Here is a 24,054-nt window from a genome sequence, read left to right as displayed (position 1 = left end):
AAAAACTGGTTAAGGAGGGTTGTAAGTGGTAATGTTAGTTTCTCCATGTATCAATTCAGACCTTATCCCAAAGAAAGACCAGAGCTGTTTGAACTCCAGCTCTTCCTTAGCTGCCAGGTGTTAACAACTTGTGTTTCATAAGCATAGATAGATTCAAACCATTGTCCTGGAGTTAAAATATTTTCTAAGCTGTGACTCATCTTTTGGCTCATTCTTTCTTTCACTAGGAAATACACTGAGTTTTAATTTCGAGAATTTCAATTATCCCTTCTGAAGACTGTGTTGCTCATTAAAGTTGCTGGGACTTGTTTTTCTGGTAACCAGTAGAGCTACAAATTACTTTGTACTCAGTGGTCATGTTAAACCTATGTGTAAACGGAGGGAGAAATCTGATTAACTGTCTAAAGGAAGGTTGTTGAAGATGAGGCCATTCTTTCTGACTCCCTTTAGAGGTTCATCTCTTCCACCAGAGGGATGGGTGTGCAGGAGGGTGAATCTGAGGCTGAACAGAGCAGGTGCTACGCATGTGTATTTGTATCTGTAAATATCACATCACTGTTTACAGTACACTGGACTCTACATGCAAGGCCTGGTCAGGCCAAACCAGGAGGAATTGTTCCTGTGCTTAAAGCCAAGAATAACATCCTGACCAGCAGGGGGACAGAGGTCAGCTCAAGGCAACAGCTCTTGGGAGCTACAGAACATTAAGAACCTTGGAGGAACTGAGCTTAATAAAAAGGAAGGCAAGATGTACTTTGAAGGACGTGTGTGAAACCTGTATGCCTTTCTCTTATTAGGACATGGTTTATGAAAAATGAAAAGTTATCTTTTTTTTTTTTTTGAGACAGAGTCTCGCACTGTCTCCTGGGCTGGAATGCAGTGGCACGAACTTGGATCACTGCAACCTCTGCCTCCTGGGTTCAAGCGCTTCTCCTGCCTCAGCCTCCCAAGTAGCTGGGATTACAGGCACCTGCCACCACACCCTGTTAATTGTATTTTCAGTAGAGACAGGGTTTCATTCACTATGTTGGCCAGGCTGGTCTCGAACTCCTGACCTCGTGATCTGCCCACCTTGGCTTCCCAAAGTGCTGGGTTTACAGGGGCGAGCCACTGTGCCCAGCCAAAAAATGAAAATTTATCTTAACAGATGGATATGTGATGAGTTCATATCACCTCTTGGTCATTTAGATTTTCCACTTCTACTTATACATTGATTTATCCATTGATTATTTTTTATTAGAAATTGTATACCCAGCTAAGTAGCAGGAAAAATATGTTCTATTATTCTGGTGTTTTATTCTATAAGCAACATCAGAGAAGCCCACTAGAGAACTGTATTTAAAGGATAATAGGTTAATTAAAAAACAGGTACCATGTCTCGGCCGGGGGTGGTGGCTCACGCCTGTAATCCCAGCACTTTGGGAGGCCGAGGCAGGTGGATCACGAGGTGAGGAGATCGAGACCATCCCAGCTAACATGGTGAAACCCTGTCTCTATTAAAAATACAAAAAAATTAGCCGGGTGTGGTGGCGGAAGGCTGAAGCAGGAGAATGGCGTGAACCCGGGAGGTGGAGCTTGCCAGGAGCCAAGATTGCGCCACTGTACTCCAGCCTGGGCGACAGAGCGAGATTCTGTCTCAAAAAAAAAAAAAAAGCAGAAAAAACAAAAAACAAAAACAGGTACCATGTCTCCTGGGGAATTTACTGACTGGCTAGAGTTTTATTTCTGGGATCTTTCTGTGCTCACTTCTTTTTCCTTCCATCTTTCCTCATTTTGATGCTGGCCACTCACTCCACAGAGGCAACTCAAACTATTTTCTGAAGGAGCATTCTAAGTTTGTTCTGTTGTCTTCTCTGGGACTCATTTCTCTGGCGTGGCTTCAGCTGGTTCCAGGCCAGAATGATCTTCTGAAAGCTTTTCTTCATGGCCTTTATTTCTTGGCTCTTTTCATGCACTTTGCCTGATTGGTTTTGCTGGTTCTTTCCTTCTCCAATGGTGTAAGCTATGTTTCCTTAATTGTAAGGCTCTGAAGCTCAGGTGCAGCCTCAGGCCGTTTAGACTTTCCTCGGGTTTATAAAGTACTTTTGTCCTTTCCTAGAAATTGGGGGATGAATCAGATGCTCTGTTATGAGGTATTGCTGACTCTCCTGGGATTTTAGTTTGCCAGTTGTTTAAATAGTGTATAGCAATTTGAATTGTATTTGTAAGGTAGGACTTGTTGCCAAGACTCCGAAGTAGGTCATTGCTATTATGCTTTTTCTCTTTATTTTTCTTATATATATTATATATAATATAAAATATATATTATACTATATTATATATTATAATATAGTATAATATATAATAATATAATATGTAATATATATAATGTAATATATATATCTATTATAGAGACAGGATCTCACTATGTTGGCCAGGCTGATCTTGAATTGGCCTCAAGTGATCTTCCTGCCTTGGCCTCCCAGAGTGCTAGGATTACAGGCATGAGCCACCGTGCCCAGCCCTCCCTTTCTTTTTCTTTCTTTCTTTCTTTTTTTTTTTTTTTTTTTTTGAGATGGAGTCTCTCTCTGTCGCTCGGGCTGGAGTGCAGTGGTGCGATCTTGGCTCACTACAACCCCACCTCCTGGTTCAAGCGATTCTTCTGCCTCAGCCTCCTGACTAGCCGGGAGTATAGGCGCATGCCACCATGCCCAGCTAATTTTTGTATTTTTAGTAGAGACGGGGTTTCACCATATTGGCCAGGCTGGTCTCGAGCTCCTGACCTCATGATCTGCCCTCGGCCTCCCAAAGTGCTGGGATTACAGGCATAAGCCAACACGCCCAGCCATTTTTTTTCTTTGAAACAGAGTCTCGCTCTGTCACCCAGGCTGGAGTGCAATGGTGCAATCTTGGCTCACTGCAACCTCCACATCCTGGGTTCAAGCAATTTTCCTGCCTTAGCCTCCTGAGTAGCTGGGATTACAGACATGCACCACCATGCCTGGCTGATTTTTGTATTTTTGATAGTGACAGGGTTTCACCATGTTGGCCAGGCTGGTCTCGAACTCCTGACCTCAAATGATCCACCTGCCTTGGCTTCCCAAAGTGCTGGGATTATAGTTGTGGGCCACCGTGCCCGGTCCTCCCTTTATTTTTCAATTGAAAAATTAGCAAAGACAGAATTACTGTGTCCATGGTCACATGGTAAGCTAGTTTTATACCTTTCGAAGCAAACCTCATTTTTTTATTTGTTATACCTTTCAATGCAAGTATTAGCTTAACAAATAACAGGTGCTTATTAAATATGAATAAATAAGTCATAACTGTGGGTTGATTGGGAATAGAGGTATGGTTAAAATTCAGAATTCTCATCAGGTTCATCATATTGTAGACAAACAGCTGAGAAAAGTTTCTGGATGGAAGGGACAGAATAGCCATGCATGAAGCTTTTAGTAGTGTAGAATGCCTACAAAAAAATTATTCCTGGCTGGGTGCGGTGGCTCACACCTGTAATCCCAGCACTTTGGGAGGCCGAGGCGGACAGATCATGAGGTCAGGAGTTGGAGACCAGCCTGGCCAATATGGTGAAACCTTGTCTCTACTAAAAATACAAAAATTAGCCAGGCGTTGTGGTGTGCGCCTGTAGTCCCAGCTACTCAGGAGGCTGAGGCAGAAGAATCACTTGAACCCTGGAGGCAGAGGTTGCAGTGAGCCAAGATCGCACCACTGCACTCCAGCCTGGGTGACAGAGTGAGACTATCTAAAAAAAAAAAAAAAATCCCAATTTAGCTCACAGATGCAACCCCAGCACTTTGGGAATGCGAGATGGAATGATCACTTGAGCACTGGAGTTCAAGACCAGCCTGGCCAACAAAGGGAGTCCTCGTCTCTACAAAAAATCAAAAAGATTACCCAGGCATGGTGGTGTGCACCTGTAGTCACAGCTACTCAGAAGGCGGGGACAGGAGGATCCCTTGAGCCCAGGAGTTTGAGGCTGCAATGAGCAGTAATTGTGCCACTGCACTCCAGTCTGCTGGGTGACAGAGTGAGACATTGTCTCAAAAAAAAAAAAAAAAAAAAAAATGTGCTGAGGGCAGTGGCTCATGCCTGTAATCCCAGCACTTTGAGAGGGATCATGAGAGGATCGCTTGAGCCCCGGAGTTTGAGACCAATCCTGGGCTATGTAGTGAGACCTTGTCTCTACTAAAAATAACAAAGAAAAAAATTACTGGGTGTGATGACATATGCCATGCCTATAGTCCCAGCTACTCGAGAGGCTGAGGCTGGAGGATTGTTTGAGCCCAGGAGGTCGAAGCTGCAGTGAGCCAAGATTGTGCCACTACATTCCAGCCTGGGTCACAGAGTGAGACCCTGTCTCAAAAAAAGAAAAAAAAAAAGCCCAATTTAAATCATTCTAAAATGAAGAAACAGAAAAGTAGTTTGTCTAAAAAGGAAATTGGTTATAATGTAAGGAGAAATAGGATGAGAGTGCATAAAAGAACATGAATTAGTTGAGAGATAGAAACAGTTCTGGAAGCAGGCATCTTGCCAGCCTGGGTCAGACAGTAAAAATGAAAATTTTCCTCCCCTTTCCAAAACCACTATCCAGAGGGGTTGTTATTGACTCTGGATACTAGTATCCAGTTTTGGGGTTGCCATGTAAAGCATGAAGAGGTCCAGTGGGGTCAGTTAGCACAAAGAATAGCTGCTCTTTTGATTTGTTAAGTTCTTCTTAATAATTTTACTGGTCTCAAATTCCAAAGCCAAAACCATTTTCTGATTCTTTTGCTGTGTCCATTTGGCTTGTGGGACCAAAGCAGCAGCTGAGACTGCTATACTACACTGCATTAGGCAATAATCCTTCGGAAGGCCTGGCCACTTTTCTTTTTGTTTTCTTTTTTTTTTCTTTCTTTCTTTTTTTTTTTTTGAGACAGTTTCGCTCTTGTTGCCCAGGCTGGAGTGCAATGGCATGATCTCAGCTCACTGCAACCTCTGCCTCTTGGGTTTAAGCAGTTCTCCTACCTCAGCCTCCCAAGTAGCTGACATTACAGGCGTGCGCCACCACATCCGGCTAGTTTTGTATTTTTAGTAGAGATGGATGGAGTTTCACCATGTTAGTCAGGCTAGTCTTGAACTCCTGACCTCAAGTGATCCTCCCACCTCTACCTCCCAAAGTGTGGCCTCCCAAATTTTTTTTATTTTTTTATTTTTTGCTTTGGGACTAGTAATTTGCATCTCATTTAGGATCCCTCTTCTCCCCCCTCATTTTTTCATGCATACCTGCACTAAGTCCTGTTTTCTGAACCTAGATCTGGCTTCTGGCCTCATTGAATTATACAAATTTTAACTATGTCTGGTTTCAGACCTGTTTCTACCTTTTTGTTTGTCTTTCCCTGCTCCCTGTAGCAAACTGGGTTCAGACTTGCTTGGAGAAGGGATGATAGTTTTCACTTGTTTGTTTTTTGACTCCATAAATATGCTCTCTTCTTACTAATTATTCTTTCTTTCTTTGTCAAACAGGCTACCAAGCAGTTTCTCGAAGAGATTAACAAGTGGACAGTTCAGTACAACGTTTCCCCGCTGTCTTGGAATGTGGCTGTCAAGTTCCTCATGGCAAGGAAGTTTGATGTGCTCCGTGCCATAGAATTGTTCCACTCCTACAGAGTATGTGGTTCAGGGGTGGACCAGACCTGTGGCAGTTGGGCTAAGTGTTGCTGTTGTCCCTGTCATGCTCGACACACACATTGGTTCTCTAAGTGTTCCTCCTCACTTTCATAAAAAATGGATCCATATCCAGGAGCCCTTGTGAGAGCTGAAGCTGGGCAAGGCAGCTACTGGAAGGCACTACTTTTGTACCTAAGTTTTGATCGTAGACCAGGATGCCACATCTAATGATTGAGACGGAGGAAGTAGCCTGACAACATCCTGGTGGCAGGATAGGGGTTCACCCTTCCTAGAATTTTAATCCTAGCTCTTTTCATTGGCCTCTGGCCACATGAAAATCTTGGTTTTCAGGTTGTCTAAGGCTTTTAGAAACTTGCCATTCAGATGAATGATGAGCTTAGTGGGCAGTTCAGGAAGGGAAGTTTTAACACTGGAAAAGAAGAGCAACTGTGTATTAGCTAGGTCCATTATCTTAAAGTATCTTTATGCAAATGTAGCGGCATCAAGATTTTACTTTGTTTTGATTTTTGTTTTTTGAGGGGGCATAGACTTTGGTTTTGTGCTTCTGTTTGCTTTCTCAGTTAGTAGTGTCTTTGATAAAACACTATACAGCATGTTACTTTGGGGTCAGAATCCTTCTAAAGAAATACAAAATCTCCCTAAAAAAAAAATTGGGATAACAAGCACTAGGATTAGCTTAACTGAAGTTTGGTTACATCTATCTTGTGGACCAACTCATTCAATATTCATTCATTTACTCAACAGATACTTATTTTATACTTACTGTGTTCCAGGTGCAGAGATTACTATTTAGAAAGAGAGACTAGGGCTGGGTGCGGTGGCTCATGCCTGTAATCCCAGCACTTTGGGAGGCCAAGGCAGGTGGATCACTTGAGGTCAGGAGTTTGAGACCAGCCTGAACAAAATGGCAAAACCGCATCTCTACTAAAACTACAAAAATTAGCTGGGTGTAGTGGCACCTGTATTCCCAGCTACTCGGGAGGCTGAGGAGGGAGAATCACTTGAACCAAGGAGGTGGAGGTTGCAGTGAGCCGAGATCACACCATTGCATTCCAGTCTGGGCAACAGAGTGAGACTGTTTAAAAAAAAAAAAAAGAGAAAATAAACAAAGAGTTGTAGAAATGTTATGATAAGTCAGCACTGGATTCTGTGGAAGCACTTTTTTTTTTGAGACAGAGTCTTGCTGTGTCTCCCAGACTGAAGTGAAGTGGCGTGATCTCAGCTCACTGCAGATCTCTGCCTCCTGAGCTCAAGTGATCCTCCCACCTCATCTTAGCCTCCCGAGTAGCTGGGACCACAGGCACGCGCCACCACACCTGGCTAATTTTTTGTATTTTTAGTAGAGACGGGGTTTTGCTATGTTGCCCAGCTGGTCTCGAACTCCTGAGCTCAAGTGATCCACCCACCTCGGCCTCCCAAAGTACTGGGATTACAGGCATGAGCCACCGTGCCCAGCCTAAGAGGTTTAAAACAAGCAGTTGATGAAATAAGACAAACCAAGATAATATTTTTTTGTTATCGGTATATAAAGGTAGAGAATGTCTCCGGAAAAAGGAAATGTAGGTGGTCAACCTTGTCATTTAAGAAGAGAACTGAAGAGGCTGGGCGCAGTGGCTCATGCCTGTAATCCCAGCACTTTGGGAGGCCGAGGCGGGTGGATCGCTTCAGCCCAGGAGTTGGAGACCAGCCTGGGCAACATGGCAAAACCCCGTCTCTACTAAAAACACAAAAATTAGCCAGGCATGGTGGCACGTGCCTGTAATCCCAGCTACTCAGGAGGCTGAGGCAAGAGAATCTCTTGGACGTGGAGGTTGCAGTGAGCCAAGATCATGCCACTGCACTCCAGCCTCGGCAACAGTGTGAGACTCGGTCTCAAAAAAAAAAAGAATCTGGCCATCAGGGTGAGGAAAATGAAGTCATGGTAGCTGCTGTTGGAGACAATATCAGGTGGAGAGAAGGCTCCTATTTAAACATAGGAGAGGCCTAAACCTAGAAAATATGTGAGGATGTATGCATCCAGACATTTTTGAGGTCCATATTTTAGTGTTCTGGTACCATGTCAGTGCTGCTGCGTGTTTAAGAACCTTGATCCTGCACCTGAATGTAACATACTGGTTACTCTTCAGGGTTAGGGTTCTTACTGAGTCAGAGAAAAATACCCTACCTGAGGGGCTGATAAAGTAGCTTTGGACAGGAATTCTGAAAATGCTTGACTGGCTTGGAGGCAGGTTACAAAGAAATTCATAATTCATTTAGTTGACTTCATTATTCATTTAGCTGAATTCTTTTTTTTTTTTGAGACAGAGTCTCATTTTGTCGCCCAGGCTGGAGTGCAGTGGTGCTGTCTTGGCTCACTGCAACCTCCACCTTCTGGGTTCAAGCGATTCTCCTGCCTCAGCCTCCTGAGTAGCTGGGATTATGGGCGCGCACCACCATGCCAGGCTAATTTTTGTATTTTTAGCCGAGACAAGGTTTCACCATGTTGGCCAGGCTGCTCTTGAACTCCTGACCTCAGGTGACCTGCCCGCCTTGGCCTCTCAAAGTGGTGGGATTACAGGCGTGGGTCACTGCGCCCGGCCCATTTAATTGAATTCTAATTCAACTAAATGAAGTAGAATTGGTTATGAAATTAGTTACAAAATTTATTTAGTTATGAAATTTATAATTCATTCATTCATTGATAACCACCTTATCTCTGAGATTTGGTGGTTACATGGTGCTGTCCTGGATATACAGTATTTTCATATTAATACATTTTGCTGTGTTTCCTTTTTAGGAAACTCGAAGGAAGGAAGGCATTGTAAAGCTGAAACCTCATGAGGAACCTCTTCGTTCTGAGATCCTCAGTGGAAAATTCACCATCTTAGTGAGTGTTTAGGGACCTATCTTGTAGGGCCTTATTACTTCCTTTTTTAACTGGTGTCCTGTTTGGACTTTGTTTTTTTTTTTTTTTTTTAATTTTATTATTATTATACTTTAAGTTTTAGAGTACATGTGCACAATGTGCAGGTTTGTTACATATGTATACATGTGCCTTGTTGGTGTGCTGCACCCATTAACTCGTCATTTAGCATTAGGTATATCTCTTAATGCTATCCCTCCCCCATCCCCCCCGTTTGGACTTTGTTCCTATATACCTTATCCTGAATCTAGAGAGTCTCCACAGTTAGGAGCAGATGTGAAACAGCCATGCAGTTTGGTATAAAATTATTTTAGTAACAATTGAATTACTAATAGTTTCTAGTAATTAGAGTTACTAATGATAATTGAATAATTGAATTATGGAAAATCAGTTATACAGTAGACTTAGAAAAGTTTCTTCAGTTGGTCCATTAAGGTTAGTCATGGTCTTTGGGAGAGGTATGCAATGTGTCAGACACCCATGCTTCCATATTTAACGCAAGCTCTCCACTTAGTTGAGACCTCAGCCTTTCAAGTAAACATACAATGGCACTTTTAAGGCAGAGGGTGGAAATCATGGTCCTGTTCCCTGATTCTCTCCTGCTGCTTGTTTCTTTTGCCATTCTGCCAGGGAAGTTAGCTAGGAAGCCAGTGCACAGCCATCCTTTGATCTGTCTGTAGTTGAAGAGCAAAGAGAATGTGTTTTTTTTTTCTTACCACAGAAATATGGTCCAGGGAGTCCTGGGAGAATCAGGCAAGGGATGATATTAACACTCTTCCCTTTGGAGAGCAATTGGTGAAGTCAGGGAATTATTGTTAGCATCTGTTTTCTACATGTATCAAACCCTTATCCAGTATATAAGTCTTAGTAATTGCTGTGATTTTCTATTTGATTTTTTTAATGTTTCTTGTTTTATTTGCTTTAGAATGTTCGGGACCCAACAGGAGCCTCCATTGCCCTCTTTACTGCCAGGTTGCATCATCCCCACAAGTCAGTCCAACATGTGGTACTTCAGGCTCTGTTTTACTTGCTAGACAGAGCTGTGGATAGGTAAGCATTGAGATTATTTTTTAGGTATTCTACATGCAGGTAGGAAAGTGACAGTTTTTTATTTGATTAAATTCAGCAGTGCCTTCGCCATTCTCCTAGGATGTGCCCTGGGCAATGCTATGAATAGAAAACAATCCATGTCCTTTAGAACTCGGCATGTTTGCAGGCACTATCAAGATGGTGGGCGTTCTCTTTACCACCTTGGCTCTATGTCAGGAAAACAGAAGCTGAGAAAGTCAATTATCGGCAATCTTCAGTGTATGGAAAACTACTTATTGGAAAAGAATGAGGGGGAGATGACCTGTGCTGGTTCTTTTTGCTCATATCAGAACCTCTAGGGCCTCAGTTTCTTTGTCTGCATAACAGGAATAATGCCGTTTAGTTCAGAGGATTTTGAGACTCAACATTCAGGGGAGGGCTGGGTGCAGTGGCTCACACCTGTAATCCCAGCACTTTGGGAGGCTGAAGCAGGTGGATTGCTTGAAGCCAGGAGTTGAGACCAGCCTGGACAACATGGTGAAACCCTGTCTCTGATAAAAAATATAAAAAATTAGCTGGGTGTGGTAGCGTGCACCTTTAGTCCCAGCTTCTTGGGGGAGGTGGGGGAGGTTGCTGAGGTGGGAGGATCACTTGAGCCCAGAATGGTGAGGCTGTAGTGAGCCATGATCACGCCACTGCATTCCAGCCTGGGTGACACAGCAAGACCTGTCTCAAAAAAAACCCCACAAAAAAGCCCACACAAAACAAACAACAACAACAAAAAAACATTCAGGGAGAAGTCCAGAAGTATAAAGTTAAGCAAAAACCATCCTTAATAAAAAGAGGTGTATAAGCATAAAGAACCAGCTCAGGTCATCACTCTCTTCCTGCTAAGGTAAATGGTATTCTTACAATTCAATTGACAATTAAACTCAAGCCCCAAGAAGTTTTTTACAGTCATCATATGTTAGTCCAGCTGGTTCTAAGATCCTGGTTTCTTCACTCTTGGGCAGAGTTATTTCTATCCTCCCATGCTGTTGTTCTGCTATTCCTTTTTCCCTGGTGCTTGTAATTTACAGTTTCTTACTGCTCTCGACATCTTTGGCTGGTCCTCCGGATTAGAAGTGCTATATTGAGGCCAGGTGCATTGATTCATGCCTGTAATCCTAGCACTTTGGTTGGCTGAGACGGGCAGATTGTCTGAGCCCAGGAGTTTGAGACCAGCCCCGGGCAACAGTATGAATCCACTCGCTTCTTGAGGGCAGGAAACTTGCTTTTTAACATCCGAATCTCTGTAGGTTGAGAGAGAATGGTATCATGAACATCCACATATCCATCATCCGTCTTCTTCAAAGTGATCTGTAACCAGTCTTGTTTCATTGGTAGCCCCTCATGGATCTCCTATCCTCAGTTTCTTTCTTTTTTGTTTTTTGAGACTAGGGCTTGCTTTGTCACCCAGGCTGGAGTGCAGTAGCATGATTGTAGCTCACTGCAGTCTTGAACTCCTGGGCTTAAGCAATCCTCCCATCTCGGCCTCCCAAAATGCTGGGATTACAAGCATAAGCCACTGCATCTGGCTTCTCCATTTTTTTAAAACCAATGTCAGGGACTGTATTTTAAACTTCTTGGTGTTTTCTGTAACATGTAGCTCAAGAATTAAAAAAATTTTTTTTTTATTTTTTTTTCCTTTGAGACGGAGTCTCGGTCTGTCCCCCAGGCTGGAGTGCAGTGGCGCTATCTCAGCTCACTGCAAGCTCCGACTCCTGGGTTCATGCCATTCTCCTGCCTCAGCCTCCCGAGTAGCTGGGACTACAGGCGCCTGCCACCACGCCCGTTTTTTTTTTTTTTGTATTTTTAGTAGAGATGGGGTTTCACCTTGTTAGCCAGGATGGTCTCGATCACCTGACCTCATGATCCGCCCGCCTCAGCCTCCCAAAGTGCTGGGATTACAGGCGTGAGCCACCGTGCCCGGCCCATTGTAAATCTTAAACTGGGTGCAGTGGCTCATGCCTGTAATCCCGACACTTTGGGAGGCCAGGTGAGAGGATCGCTTGAGCCCAGAAGTTCGAGACCAGCCTGGGCAACATAGCAAGACCTCGTCTCTACAGAAAGTTTAAAAATTAGGCAGCCAGGCATGGTGGTATTTGCCTGTAGTCCCAGACACTCACGGAAGGCTGAACTGGGAGGATCACCTGAGCCCTGGGAGGTCGAGGCTGCAGTGCGCCATGATTGTGCCACTGTACTACAGCATGGACAACAGAGTAAAATGCTGTCTTAAAAATATATATATTCTGGTGGCTCACGCGTGTAGTCCCAGCACTTTGGGAGTCCAAGGGGGTGGATCTCCTGAGGTCGGGAGTTTGAGACCAGCCTGGCCAACATGGTGAAACCCCGTCTCTAGTAAAAATACAAAAAATTAGCCAGGCGTGGTGGTGGGTGCCTGTAATCCTAGCTACTCGAGAGGCTGAGGCAGGAGAATCACTTGAACTTGGGCGGAGGTTGCAGTGAGCAGAGATCGCATTATTGCACTTCAGCCTGGGCAACAAAAGCGAACTCTGTCTCAAAAAAAAAAAGTATATGTATAAATATATACACACATATATAAACACACACACATCTATCTATCTATCTATCTATCTATCTATCTATCTATCTATCTATCTATCTATCTATTCTATACCCTAAAGTGTGAAAATCTTACTGCATTCATGTTTTATGTGCCTTCACAGGATGAGCACTTTGATCTGGGAATATAGAACCTGGATCATTCATTATGCATCCAAGCTTCTTTTTTTTTAAATTCTCTTTGCCCCCTCACTGACTTGTTTTTGTTTTAGTCCCCTGCCACAAGCTGGAGTCATGAGGGGAAAGCCCATAATTTGAATTTGACCCTTGAGGAGCTCATGGAGAAATAGAAAGTATCTAGATCTGGATAGCCTATTCAATAATTGTGCCACACATTTTCTTTGTTTCTTTTTATTTAAGAGACAGGGTCTCACTTTTGCTCGGGCTGAAGTGCAGTTGCATCATCATAACTCACAGCAGCCTCAACTCCTGGGCTCAAATGATCCTCCCACCTCTGTCTCCCAAGGAGCTGGGACCACAGGCACGTACTAATAAACCCGTCCAATTTTAAAATTTTTTTGTAGAGGCGGAGTTTCACTCTGTTGACCAGGCTGGTCTCGAATTTCTGGCCTCAAGCAGTCTTCACATCTCAGTCTCCCAAAGTGCTGAGATTACAGATGTGAGTCACTGGACCTGTCCTGTGCCACACATTTTAACAGCCTCTTGGACCTTTGTGGATCATAGTCTCTCTGGGGTTGTGAAAAAGGAGTCAAGGGCAGGGCGCAGTGACTCACACCTGTAATCCCAGCACTTTGGGAGGCTGAGGGGGGCAGATCACTTGAGGTCAGGAGTTTGAGACCAGCCTGGGCAACATAATGAAACCCCATCTCTACTAAAAATTAAAAAATAAGTAAAGAAATAAATAAGAAAAAGGAGTAAAGATTTAACACTAATGTAACACATTAGGTGCCAGTTGAAACTAAGTCTGCTGGAGAAACTTTCATGTACCTCAGAATTAGACATTTTTGAAATGTTAGCTCATGGGCGGGTGCTTCTGCCTTGGAATTTGTTAAAGGGATGAAGATATGGAGGTTCCCAGGAGGTGCTGGTGCAAAAATAGTAAGATACAAAATAACTTTGAGGCTGGGCATAGTGGCTCACGCCTGTAATCCCAGCACTTTGGGAGGCCAACGTGGGTGGATCACCTGAGGTCAGGAGTTCGAGACCAGCCTGGCCAACATGGCGAAACCCCGTCTCTACTAAAAATACATTAGCCAAGTGTGGTGGCGGGCACCTGTAGTCCTAGCTACTCGGGAGGCTGAGGCAGAAGAATTGCTTGAACCCGGGCGGCGGAGGTTGCAGTGAGCCAAGATCCCGCCGTTGCACTCCAGCCTGGGTGAGAAGAGTGAAACTCTGTCTCAAAACAAAAAACAATAACTTTGAATCTCCTGATTTCAGGAATGTGTTTTGTGCCAAACATTTTCTCAATTCTAAATAGATGTGAAAACTCTTGCTGTCATCTGTGAGTAGTCCAATCAAATAATTTATCCTAATGACTATTTGGGTCTGCAGATCACATATAAGTACGGATCTGGCTTGGTGGAAGAGTACATCTTTGAGAAATCTTTATAAATCTGGGAAATTGGACTGAGGAATACTTTCTGTATCTTCAAATGTTCCTCAGTTTGGTCTGGGAATAGGCTTACTTTTTTTTTTTTTTTTTCCCCCTGAGATGGAGTCTCGCTCTGTTGCCCAGGCTGGAGTGCAGTGGTGCAATCTTGACTCACTGCAACCTCTCCCTCTTGGGCTCAGGCAATTCTCCTGCCTCAGCCTCCCAAGTAGTTGGGATTACAGGCATGTGCCACCATACCCAGCTAATTTTGTATTTTTAGTAGAAATGGGGCTTCACCATATTGGCCAGGCTGGTCTCGAACTGCTGACCTCAGGTGATCCACCCGCTTCAGCCTCCCAAAGTGCTGGGATTATAGGTGTGAGCCACCACACCCAGCCATGGCTTACTATTAATACCTGTTAATCTACTTTTTTTTCTTTTTTTTCCCTCTTTTTTTTTTTTTAAATAGAGTCAGGGTCTTGCCATGTTGCCCAGACTGGTCTTGAACTCCTGGGTTCAAGCGATCCAGCTGCCTTGGCCTCCCAAAGTGCTAGGATTACAGGCATGAGCCACTGCGCCCAGTCTTACTTTTTCTTAAGACAAGATCTCACTCTGTCTCCCAGGCTGGAGTGCAGTGGCATGACCTCCCTGTAGCCTCAACCTCCTGGGCTCAAGTGACCCTCCCACCTGAGCCTCCCAAGTGGCTGAGACTATAGGTCACTACATGATGAGGTATTGTCATGTTGCCCAGCCTGGTCTCAAATTCCTGGGCTTAAGCCATCCGCCATCCTTAGCCTCCCAAAGTACTGAGACTACAGGCATGAACCACTATGTCAGCCTTAATCTACTTTTTAGGAATGCTTTCCAAAGGCCATTTATGGGTTTGTTCTCTTCCTCCCTGGGGTCATAAGAGACAAATTTACTATCAATGAGCTTAGAGGCAGTTTTGTTCTACACAGTTTTTCACAGGTCTGAAATATTTTCTTAGAGATGGGCTTCCAGTCTACTGAATTACAATTCAGTGACCATTTATTTTTAAGGGCTGTGCTAGGGATTGTTGGGCGTAATGAGTTGAACAACAAGTTCTTGTCCTTTAGGAGAGAATCAGATGGCTATACAGAGTTTATTAAGGCCACAAGAAAAATCCACAGAAAGATTTATGGGGCTTTAAGGGAAAAAACAATTGGTAGCATGTTTGATTACAGTTATCAGGGAAACTTTCATGGAAGAGGAAACTTTGGGGTTGAGTACGGAATATGTTATATGATTTGGGTAGGTAGATTCAGAGGGGTGGGAGAAAACAGTTCAGATTTTGATAACTTAGTTGCTGTAGAGCATTCTCAACCTACGAGTTTGGCATTTGGTACATCTGGATAAATCTGCCTTAATAAACATAGCAGATACCAAAGATAAGAGATCTTTTTGTAAGACCAGTGTGCAGTCAGGCAGTTGTTTTGATCCTAGATGTGTCTCATACTCTCAGGTTTTGTTTTGGCATTAGGCTTTCAACCTGCCTCATTCCCTCCATCTTCTTACTTACAAATGTTTTTGTTCAATGGTTGATTTACAGCTTTGAAACTCAGAGGAATGGACTGGTGTTTATCTATGACATGTGTGGTTCTAATTATGCCAACTTTGAGCTGGATCTTGGCAAGAAAGTCCTAAACCTGCTGAAGGTAAGGCTATGGAGGGCCCTCTCAAGTTTCCTTCAATGCTTGGGATATATATATTTTTTAATTCTTTGGGAAAAGATTTAGGAAAGATGCAAACTTCAGACATTATGTAAAGGTCATCTGTAAATGATGACTACCTTCTGCTTCCTTAGAACAAGAAACGATCTTAAAAGTGAAATGGGAGGAATTCGGGTAAAAAATGCACAGGAACGGCTGGGCGCCATGGCTCATGCCTGTAATCCCAGCACTTTGGGAGGCCGAGGTGGGTGGATCATGAGGTCAAGAGATCAAGACCATCCTGGCCAACATGGTGAAACCCTGTCTCTACTAAAAACACAAAAATTAGCTGGGTGTGGTGTCGCGTGCCTATAGTCCCAGCTACTTGGGAGGCTGAGGCAGGAGAATCGCTCGAACCTGGGAGGCAGAGGTTGCAGTGAGCCGGGATTGTGCCACTGCACTCCAGCCTGGTGACAGAGCGAGACTGTGTCTCAAAAAAAAAAAAAAAAAAAAAGGACAGGAACATTCTGAGTCATAAAAGTGGGATGGGCTGGGTGCCATGACTCACGCTTGTAATCCCAGCACTTTGGGAATCTGAGGCATACTTATGTGTATAAGGTGTATATGAAACATACATAAATTTAGGCCAGGCACGGTGGCTTACACCAGTAATCTCAGCACTTTGGGAGGCTGAGGCGGACGGATCACGAGGTCAGGAGATCGAGACCATCTTGGCTAACATGGTGAAACCCTGTCTCTACTAAAAATACAAAAAAAAAAAAAATTAGCCGGGCCTGGTGGTGGGCGCCTGTAGTCCCAGCTACTTGGGAGGCTGAGGCAGGAGAATGGTGTGAAGCCGGGAGGCGGAGCTTGCAGTGAGCCAAGATCGCGCCACTGCACTCCAGCCTGGGCGACACAGTGAGACTTCGTCTCAAAAAAAAAAAAAGAAGAAACATACATAAATTTCCTGCTTAGACTTGGGTCCCATCCCCAAGATATCTAATTATGTATATGCAGATATTCTAAAATCTGAAAAAAAATTCAAAATCTGAAACACTTCTAGTCCCAAGCATTTTGGATAAGGAATACCCAACCTGTGTTATGAATGGTGCTGTTATGAACATTCTTAAACATGTTTTCTGGTGCATATGTGTAAGAGGGTCTCTAGGGGAGTGTTTCTCAACCTTTTTTCATTGTTGCCTCACTAAGGAGCCTTTTTAAATATTTTTTCCCGTAATAATTCCTCTTCTAATGAAATTTTAATACCATAAACATACTGCATATCTGTATGTACTCTTTAAAATTTATTTTTTATTTTATTTTATTTTATTTTTATGTTTTTTGAGATGGAGTCTTGCTCTTGTCGCCCAGGCTGGAGTGCGGTGGTGCGATGTCGGCTCACTGCAACCTCTACCTCCCGGTTCAAATGATTCTCCTGCCTCAGCCTCCTGAATAGCTGGGATTACAGGCGCCTGCCACCATGCCCGGCCAATTTTTGTACTTTTGGTAGAGACGGGGTTTCTCCACGTTGGCCAGGCTGGTCTCAAACTCCTGACCTCGGGTGATCCACCCGCCTCGGCCTCCCAAAGTGCTGGGATTACAGGCGTGAGCCACTGCGCCTGGCCTTATTTTTTAAATAGAAACAGAGTCTCGCTATGTTGCCCAGGCTGGTCTTGAATTCCTGGGCTCAAGCAGTACCGCCTCCTTGGCCTCCCAAAGTGCTGGGATTATAGGTGTTGGCCACTGTGCCTGGCCTCTTTATGTACTCTGTATACATAAAAAGTGTAAGATTTTTTTTTTTTTTTTTTGAGACGGAGTCTCGCACTGTCGCCCAGGCTAGAGTGCAGTGGCACGATCTCGGCTCACTGCAGGCTCCGCCTCCCGGGTTCACGCCGTTCTCCGGCCTCAGCCTCCAGAGTAGTTGGGACTACGGCACCCACCACCACGCCCGGCTAATTTTTTTGTATTTTAAGTAGAGACGGGGTTTCACCATGTTAGCCAAGATGGTCTCGATCTCCTCCCAAAGTGCTGGGATTACAGGCGTGAGCCACTGCACCTGGCCCGATTTCTTTTTTTTATTCTGGCTCACCTTACCCTGCTCTCCTACTAATTTTACCCCTTTGGTGAGGTGATATCTCCCCCATTGAGAATGCATGCTCTAGGGTATACACTTAGGAGTAGATTGTTGGGTCCTAAAGTCTGTGAAGATTTAACTTTATAAGACAATGTCAAACTGTGTTTCAAAGCAGTCGTACCCCCTTGCCATGTGTGAAGATTTCCATTGATCTACATCCTCTCCAGCACTTACTAATGTCAGACTTCTTAATTTTTTTCCCAATCAAATGGATATGAAATGGTATCTTGTGGTATAGCTTGCGTTTCTTTTATTAGTGAAATTAACTATATCTTCATATATTCGTTAGCTATATATTTTTTCTTCTTCTGTGAAATGTCTATTTATGATTTGTCCATTTAGAAATTAATAGTTTTTAATATATTATTGATTCTAATCCATGAAGATACATATATACACACACACATATAATGTGTGCGCACAGTAAACTGTCTCTTAATTTATAGCTTGTTTTTTCACTTTTTATGAAGCTCTTTGACTAACAGAAGTTCCTTTTTTTTAAGACCAAGTCTTGCTCTGTTGCCAAGGCTGAGTGCAGTGGCACGATCTTGGCTCACTGCAACCTCCACCTCCTGGGTTCAAGCAGTTCTCATGCCTCAACCTCCCAAGTAGCTAGAATTACAGGCATGTGCCACCACACCCAACTAATTTTTGTATCTTTTGTAGAGATGGAGTTTCACCATGGTGCCTAGGCTGGTCTCAAGCTCCTGAGCTCAAGCAATCCAGCCACCTTGGCCTCCCAAAGTGCTGGGATTACAGTCGTGAACTACTGTGCCCAACCCACAGCGCTTAGTTTCATGCAGTTTTTCAATATTCCGGCCCTTTTCATGGGTGTGGTTACCATGCAACACTGGTGGTCTAACTAGGAAGAAATCATTCCTGAGAAATCCAAAAGAAAAAAAAAAAAAGAGGAATTGTAGCTAGTATCTTCTAGCCTATTCTTTTTGCCACTTTTCTTTCTTTTTTTTTTTTTTTTGAGACAGAGTGTTTCACTCTTTTGCCCAGGATGCAGTGCAGTGGTGCTATCTCGGCTCACTGCAACCTCCGCCTCCCAGGTTCAAGCGATTCTCCTGCCTTAGCCTCCCAAGTAGTTGGGATTACAGGTGCTCGTCACCACACCTAGCTAATTTTTGTATTTTTAGTGGAGATGGGGTTTTGCCATGTTGGCCAGGCTAGACTCTAACTCCTGACCTCAGGTGATCCACTAGCCTTGGCTTCCCAGAGTGCTAGGATTAAAGACGTGAGCCACCGTGCCCATTCCTTTTTGCCACTTTCAAAAGACTGATTCTTTTTTGTTGTTTGCTTGTTTTGAGACGGAGTCTCTCTCTGTCCCCCAGGCTGGAGCGCAATGGCATGATCTCAGCTCACTGCAACCTCTGCCTCCCGGATTCAAGTGATTCTCCTGCCTCAGCCTCCCAAGTAGCTGGGATTACAGGTGCTCGTCACCACACTCGGCTAATTTTTGTATTTTTAGTAGCAATGGGGTTTCACCATGTTGGCCAGGCTGGTCTCGAACTCCTGACCTCAAGTGATCCGCCCACCTTGGCCTCTCAAAGTCCTGGGATTACAGGTGTGATCCACCACGCCCAGCCTCAAAAGACTGATTCTCAATCTGACATGTCACTCTGTTCTCTTCAGTTACCCTTTAGTTCTACTGATTTGGAGAATCCCCAGCACTCCTCTATGGAGAATATACAGCATCTAGAACAAACTTCTCCAAAGGCCTCTTCACTGAAGTGTGATAAACTACTTTCATCTTTTCCTTCAAAGATGCAACAATTTATTTCAGGGCCTAAATGTCCAAGGTCCTTTTACCAGCAAATCAAAAACCATTCTAGGAAAACACCTGTTATTTCCACAAAATGATAAATAAAAAGTAGAAGCTATTACGTCTCTTTTTTCAGAGCAAAGAACTGCAGACCTGGGCCTAGTCTATTTACATGACTGTCTGGGGGTACCTGCTGCAGTCACAAGGGATGGGTGGCAGCTTGGTCAGCAGCGAATAGCCTGCAGCATTCTCCTGTGGTTATAAAGGATTTACCCCTCAATCCCAAACCTTTCCTCAAGGGATTAACAGAAAAGCCAGTGATGGTGAAACTTAAGTGGCGAATGGATTACAAAGGCTAACTGGTATCTGTAGATGAACCAGATCTACAGATGTATCTATATGAACATGTAGCTTGCAAATACAGAAGAATACATAGTTGGGGTATTAATAGTCTGGACATCTGGATGAAGTTTTACTAAAGTATAATAATGTCCTTTGTCTCAGAGGTGTGGAAGAGGAAGAGGATGGGGAAATGAGAGAATAGCGTCTTTTCTGGGGGATTTTAAAAATATATATTTCTAGACAATAAAGATTTGTTTGTTTTTCAAATAAATAAATGACTGTATAGCACCCTCATATACTGTCAGTTCAGTAAGTCGTTAACACCTTTTGGAAGGCATCTGGCATTATAAATCCTTAAAAATGCACATACCCTTTGATCAGTTGTATTTCTGAGATTATATGCTAAGGAAACAATCAGGAAAATATAAAAAGAGTATTTACTGCACATTTATTTTAGATAATTAAAAATAATACCTTAAGCTGGCTCCAGTGACTTAAATCTATAATCTCAGCCCTTTGGGAGGCTGAGATGGGAGAATTGCCTAAGGCCAGGAGTTCAGGACCAGTCTAGGCCACGTAGCAAGACCCTGACTGTACAAAATTTAGCTGCATGTGGTGGTGTGTGCCTATCATCCCAGCTACCCAGGAGGCTGAGGCAGGAGGATCACATGAGGCTGCAGTGAGCTATGATCGTATGATTGCATTCCAGCCCAGTTGATAAAACCCTGTCTTAAAAAAAAAAAGAATATTCATAATCTTTAGCCAAATAATCCCAGTCTTAGAAACAGCTTCTTAAAATAATTTAAAAGGAGGCCGGGTACAGTGGCTCATGCCTGTAATCCCAGCACTTTGAAAGGCCAAGATGGGCGGATCACTTGAGGCCAGGAGTTCGAGACCAGCCTGGCCAACATGGTGAAAACCCATCTCTGCTAAAAATACAAAAAAGTTAGCCAGGCGTGATGGCACACGCCTGTAATCCCAGCTACTCGGGAGGCTGAAGCAGGAGAATTGGTTGAACCCTTGAGCAGATATCGTGCCACTGCACTCCAGCTTGGGTGACCAAGTGAGACTAAAAAAAAAAAAATATTAAAGTGAGTCTCAAAAAAAAAATTAAAAGGAAAAGATAAAGTGAGCATATCAGGATTATTTAGGCCTGAAAACAAACTGAATAATCAGAATGATGGTTACGTGGTTAATTAAATTACCTATGTCATATTTATTCCCCAGGATATTGTGACTTTGTTAAAACTGACAAATAGAAAGTCTAAGTTGGGGAAAGACGGGACTTTTTAATATGTAAAGGTGGAAAACAAAACAGCTACCCATATAGAAAAAAATGTCAGATTCCTACATCTCATACTATGTTCAAAAATCAACTTCAGATAGGTTAAAGTCTTATATAGCAAAAAACAAGCCAGGCATGGAGGCTCACACCTGGAATCCCAACACCGGGAGGCCAAGGCAGGCAGATTGCTTGAGCCCAGTAGTTTGAAACCAGCCTGGGCAACACGATGAAACCATTTGTATTTTTATTCTACAAAAATACAAAAATTAGACAGGCATGGTGGCACATGCTACTTGCGAGGCTGAGGTAGGAGGATCACTTGAGCCTGGGTGGTCAAGGCTACAGTGAGCCATGATGGTGCCATCGTACTCCAGCCTGGGCAACAGAGTGAGACCTTGTCTCAAAAAAAAGGACAAAAACAAAAGTTTAAATTTTTAAAAGAAAATAGCTCCTCAAATGTGGACAAGTGGAAACAATGTGGAAAATAGCTCCTCAAATCTGGACAAGTGGAAACAACCAATGTGTACAAGTGGAAACAACCCAAATCTCCATCAACGGATTAATAGATAAGAAAAATGTGGTATATTTATGAGGAAATATTATTCAGCCTTAGAAAGCAATGTAATTCTGAGACATGCTACAATATGGATTAACCTTGAAAACATTATGCTAAGTAGGATAAACAAGACAAAAAAGAAAGGACAAATATAGTAGGATTCCAATAATACGAGGACCTAAAATAGGCAAATTCATAGAGACAGAAAGTAGAGCCAAGGTTACTAGGGACTAGGGGGAGAAGGGAATAGGGAGATGTTATTTAATGGGTACAGGGTTTTTGTTTGTGATGATGAAATAGTTCCGAAAATGAATAGTGGTGATGGCTGCATTGTGAACATACTTAACGCCAATAATTGTACACTTAAAATGGTTTAAAAGGTCAATTTTGTTGTGTATATTTTACAATAAAAAACCAAATTAGAAAAATTAATACACATTGGTGGAATCGGTGGTACAGCAGTAAAAAAAAAAAAAAAAAGTACTTTTTCTGACATTAAAATAGAAAAGGATTTAAGACACACAACACACTAACCAGAAAAGAAAACAGTAATACATTTAACCATTTGAAAATTAAGAACTTCACGCTGGGAGCAGTGGCTCAATGCCTATAATCCCAGCACTCTGGGATGCCAAGGTAGGAGGATCACTTGAGATCAGGAGTTCGAAACCAGCCGACCAACATGGTGAAACCCTGTCTCTACTAAAAATACAAAAATTAGCCAAGTGTAGTGGCGCAGTCCCAGTTACTTGGGAGCCTGAGGTGGGAGGATCATTTGAGCCTGGGAGGTACAGGACTCAGTGAGTGGCGATTGTGCCACTGCACTCCAGCCTGGGCAACAGCAAGATCCTGTCTCAAAAACAATACAAAACAAAAACAGAGCAGCCAACCAAACAAAAAAACTAAGCACTGTGGATTAGGAATGAATGATTTTTTCATCTTTATATCTTGTGTGGATGAGGATATCTCCTTTTTTTAGATCTCATTTGCCATAGTGCACATTAGATTATATTTATTGATTGGTAAATACATAGATGAATGAATAGATTAAAAAAATGATTATGCATACATCAGACTGAATGGAAAGTTATGAAAGAGAAATTTTTAAAATTTTTAAATTTTTATTTATTATTGTTAAAATTTTGAGATGGAGTTTCGCTCTTGTCGCCCAGGCTGGAGTGCAGTGGTGCGATCTTGGCTTACTGCAACCTCCACTTCCTGGGTTCAAGCGATTCTCCTGCCTTAGCCTCCTGAGTAGCAGGGATTACAGGCACATGCCACCATGCCCGGCTAATCTTTGTATTTTTAGTAGAGATGGGGTTTCACCATGTTGGCCAGGCTGGTCTCAAACTCCTGACATCAAGTGATCTGCCCGCCTCAGCTTCCAGAAGTGCTGGGATTACAGGCGTGAGCCACTGCGCCCAGCCATATTATTTTTTTTGAGACAGAGTTTCACTCTTGTTGCCCAGGGTAAAGTGCAATGGCGTGATCTCAACTCACTGCAGCCTCTGCTTCCTGGGTTCAAGTGATTCTCCTGCCTCAGCCTTCTGAGTAGTTGGGATTACAGGTGTCTGCCACCGTGCCTGGCTAATTTTGTATTTTTAGTAGTGATGGGTTTTACCATGTTGGCCAGGCTGGTCTTGAACTCCCAACCTCTGGTGATCCACCCACCTCGGCCTCCCATAGTGCTGGGATTATAGGCATGAGCCACCGCACCTGGTCGAGAGATGTTTAATGTTCAGTTTATTCATGATCTCATTTTTCCTTCAAGTTTTAATAACATAACTTTTTTAAGAGGCATATATGTATGCTGATGTGTGGTATGTGTAGGATATCTGTTGAGATGAGAAGTCAGAATAGTTTTTGATCCATAAAGCTTACGGTAGACAAGAACTTAACATTGTTATTTTTAAAGGTAAATCAGCTTCTAATTTCTTCAGTTTGTTTAACCACTTTTCCTCTAGCTGCTGAGATCAAACCTGAATTAGGCTGCAGACTCCCCCTGCTGGGTAAGAATGGGGAGAAGAGCAGAAAACCTAAACTTGGGCTTGAAGAGTCACAGGTTCCATTACACTTAAATCCTCATGTGTTTTCTCCACAGGGAGCATTTCCAGCTCGTTTGAAGAAGGTGCTGATTGTGGGGGCACCCATATGGTTCCGAGTGCCCTATTCCATCATCAGCCTCCTCCTGAAGGACAAAGTCCGGGAGAGGGTAAGGCAAGCTCACCCTTTTTTATCTGGAGGTGAATAGATACAGTGAATTCCTGCCAATTAATTTTCTACCTTCAAAAAATCCTCCTGGCGTGTCTTCTAGAGCCTGTTCTGCTTCTGTCAGTGCATTCACTTATATTCTCTACCTGATGCATTAGTCAGTTCAATACAGACTGCCTCTCTTACTGTCCTACGAGCTTCTTGAAGTTCAAAACTAAACACAGTTTATCTGGTTCTCACTTTCTATAGCACCTTGCATAAGATAGTACTGAAGGAATGTGTCCTGGAGGTAACTTAGGGATAGCTGCTACTTCCA

At 43.2% G+C, this 24,054-nt stretch overlaps 1 protein-coding gene and 1 pseudogene across 1 annotated transcript in view; both read left to right on the top strand.

The window, feature by feature from the left end:
* The window catches only part of PTPN9 (protein tyrosine phosphatase non-receptor type 9), a 105,644-nt gene that overhangs the window by 47,657 nt on the left and 33,933 nt on the right, over positions 1-24,054 (top strand). The window contains exons 2-6 of the mRNA XM_019010728.4: positions 5,500-5,643; positions 8,441-8,530; positions 9,492-9,616; positions 15,343-15,448; positions 23,629-23,739. Coding sequence (XP_018866273.1) covers positions 5,500-5,643; positions 8,441-8,530; positions 9,492-9,616; positions 15,343-15,448; positions 23,629-23,739 — 576 coding nt within the window. The remainder of the gene's footprint in view (positions 1-5,499; positions 5,644-8,440; positions 8,531-9,491; positions 9,617-15,342; positions 15,449-23,628; positions 23,740-24,054) is intronic.
* Positions 19,524-20,637, top strand: LOC129527189 (small nuclear ribonucleoprotein F-like; annotated as a pseudogene).

Source organism: Gorilla gorilla, chromosome 16 (genome assembly GCF_029281585.2).
Source record: "Gorilla gorilla gorilla isolate KB3781 chromosome 16, NHGRI_mGorGor1-v2.1_pri, whole genome shotgun sequence".
Lineage (NCBI taxonomy): Eukaryota > Metazoa > Chordata > Mammalia > Primates > Hominidae > Gorilla > Gorilla gorilla.
Note: the sequence above shows the minus strand (reverse complement) of the source record. Positions and strands in the feature narration are given on the sequence as shown.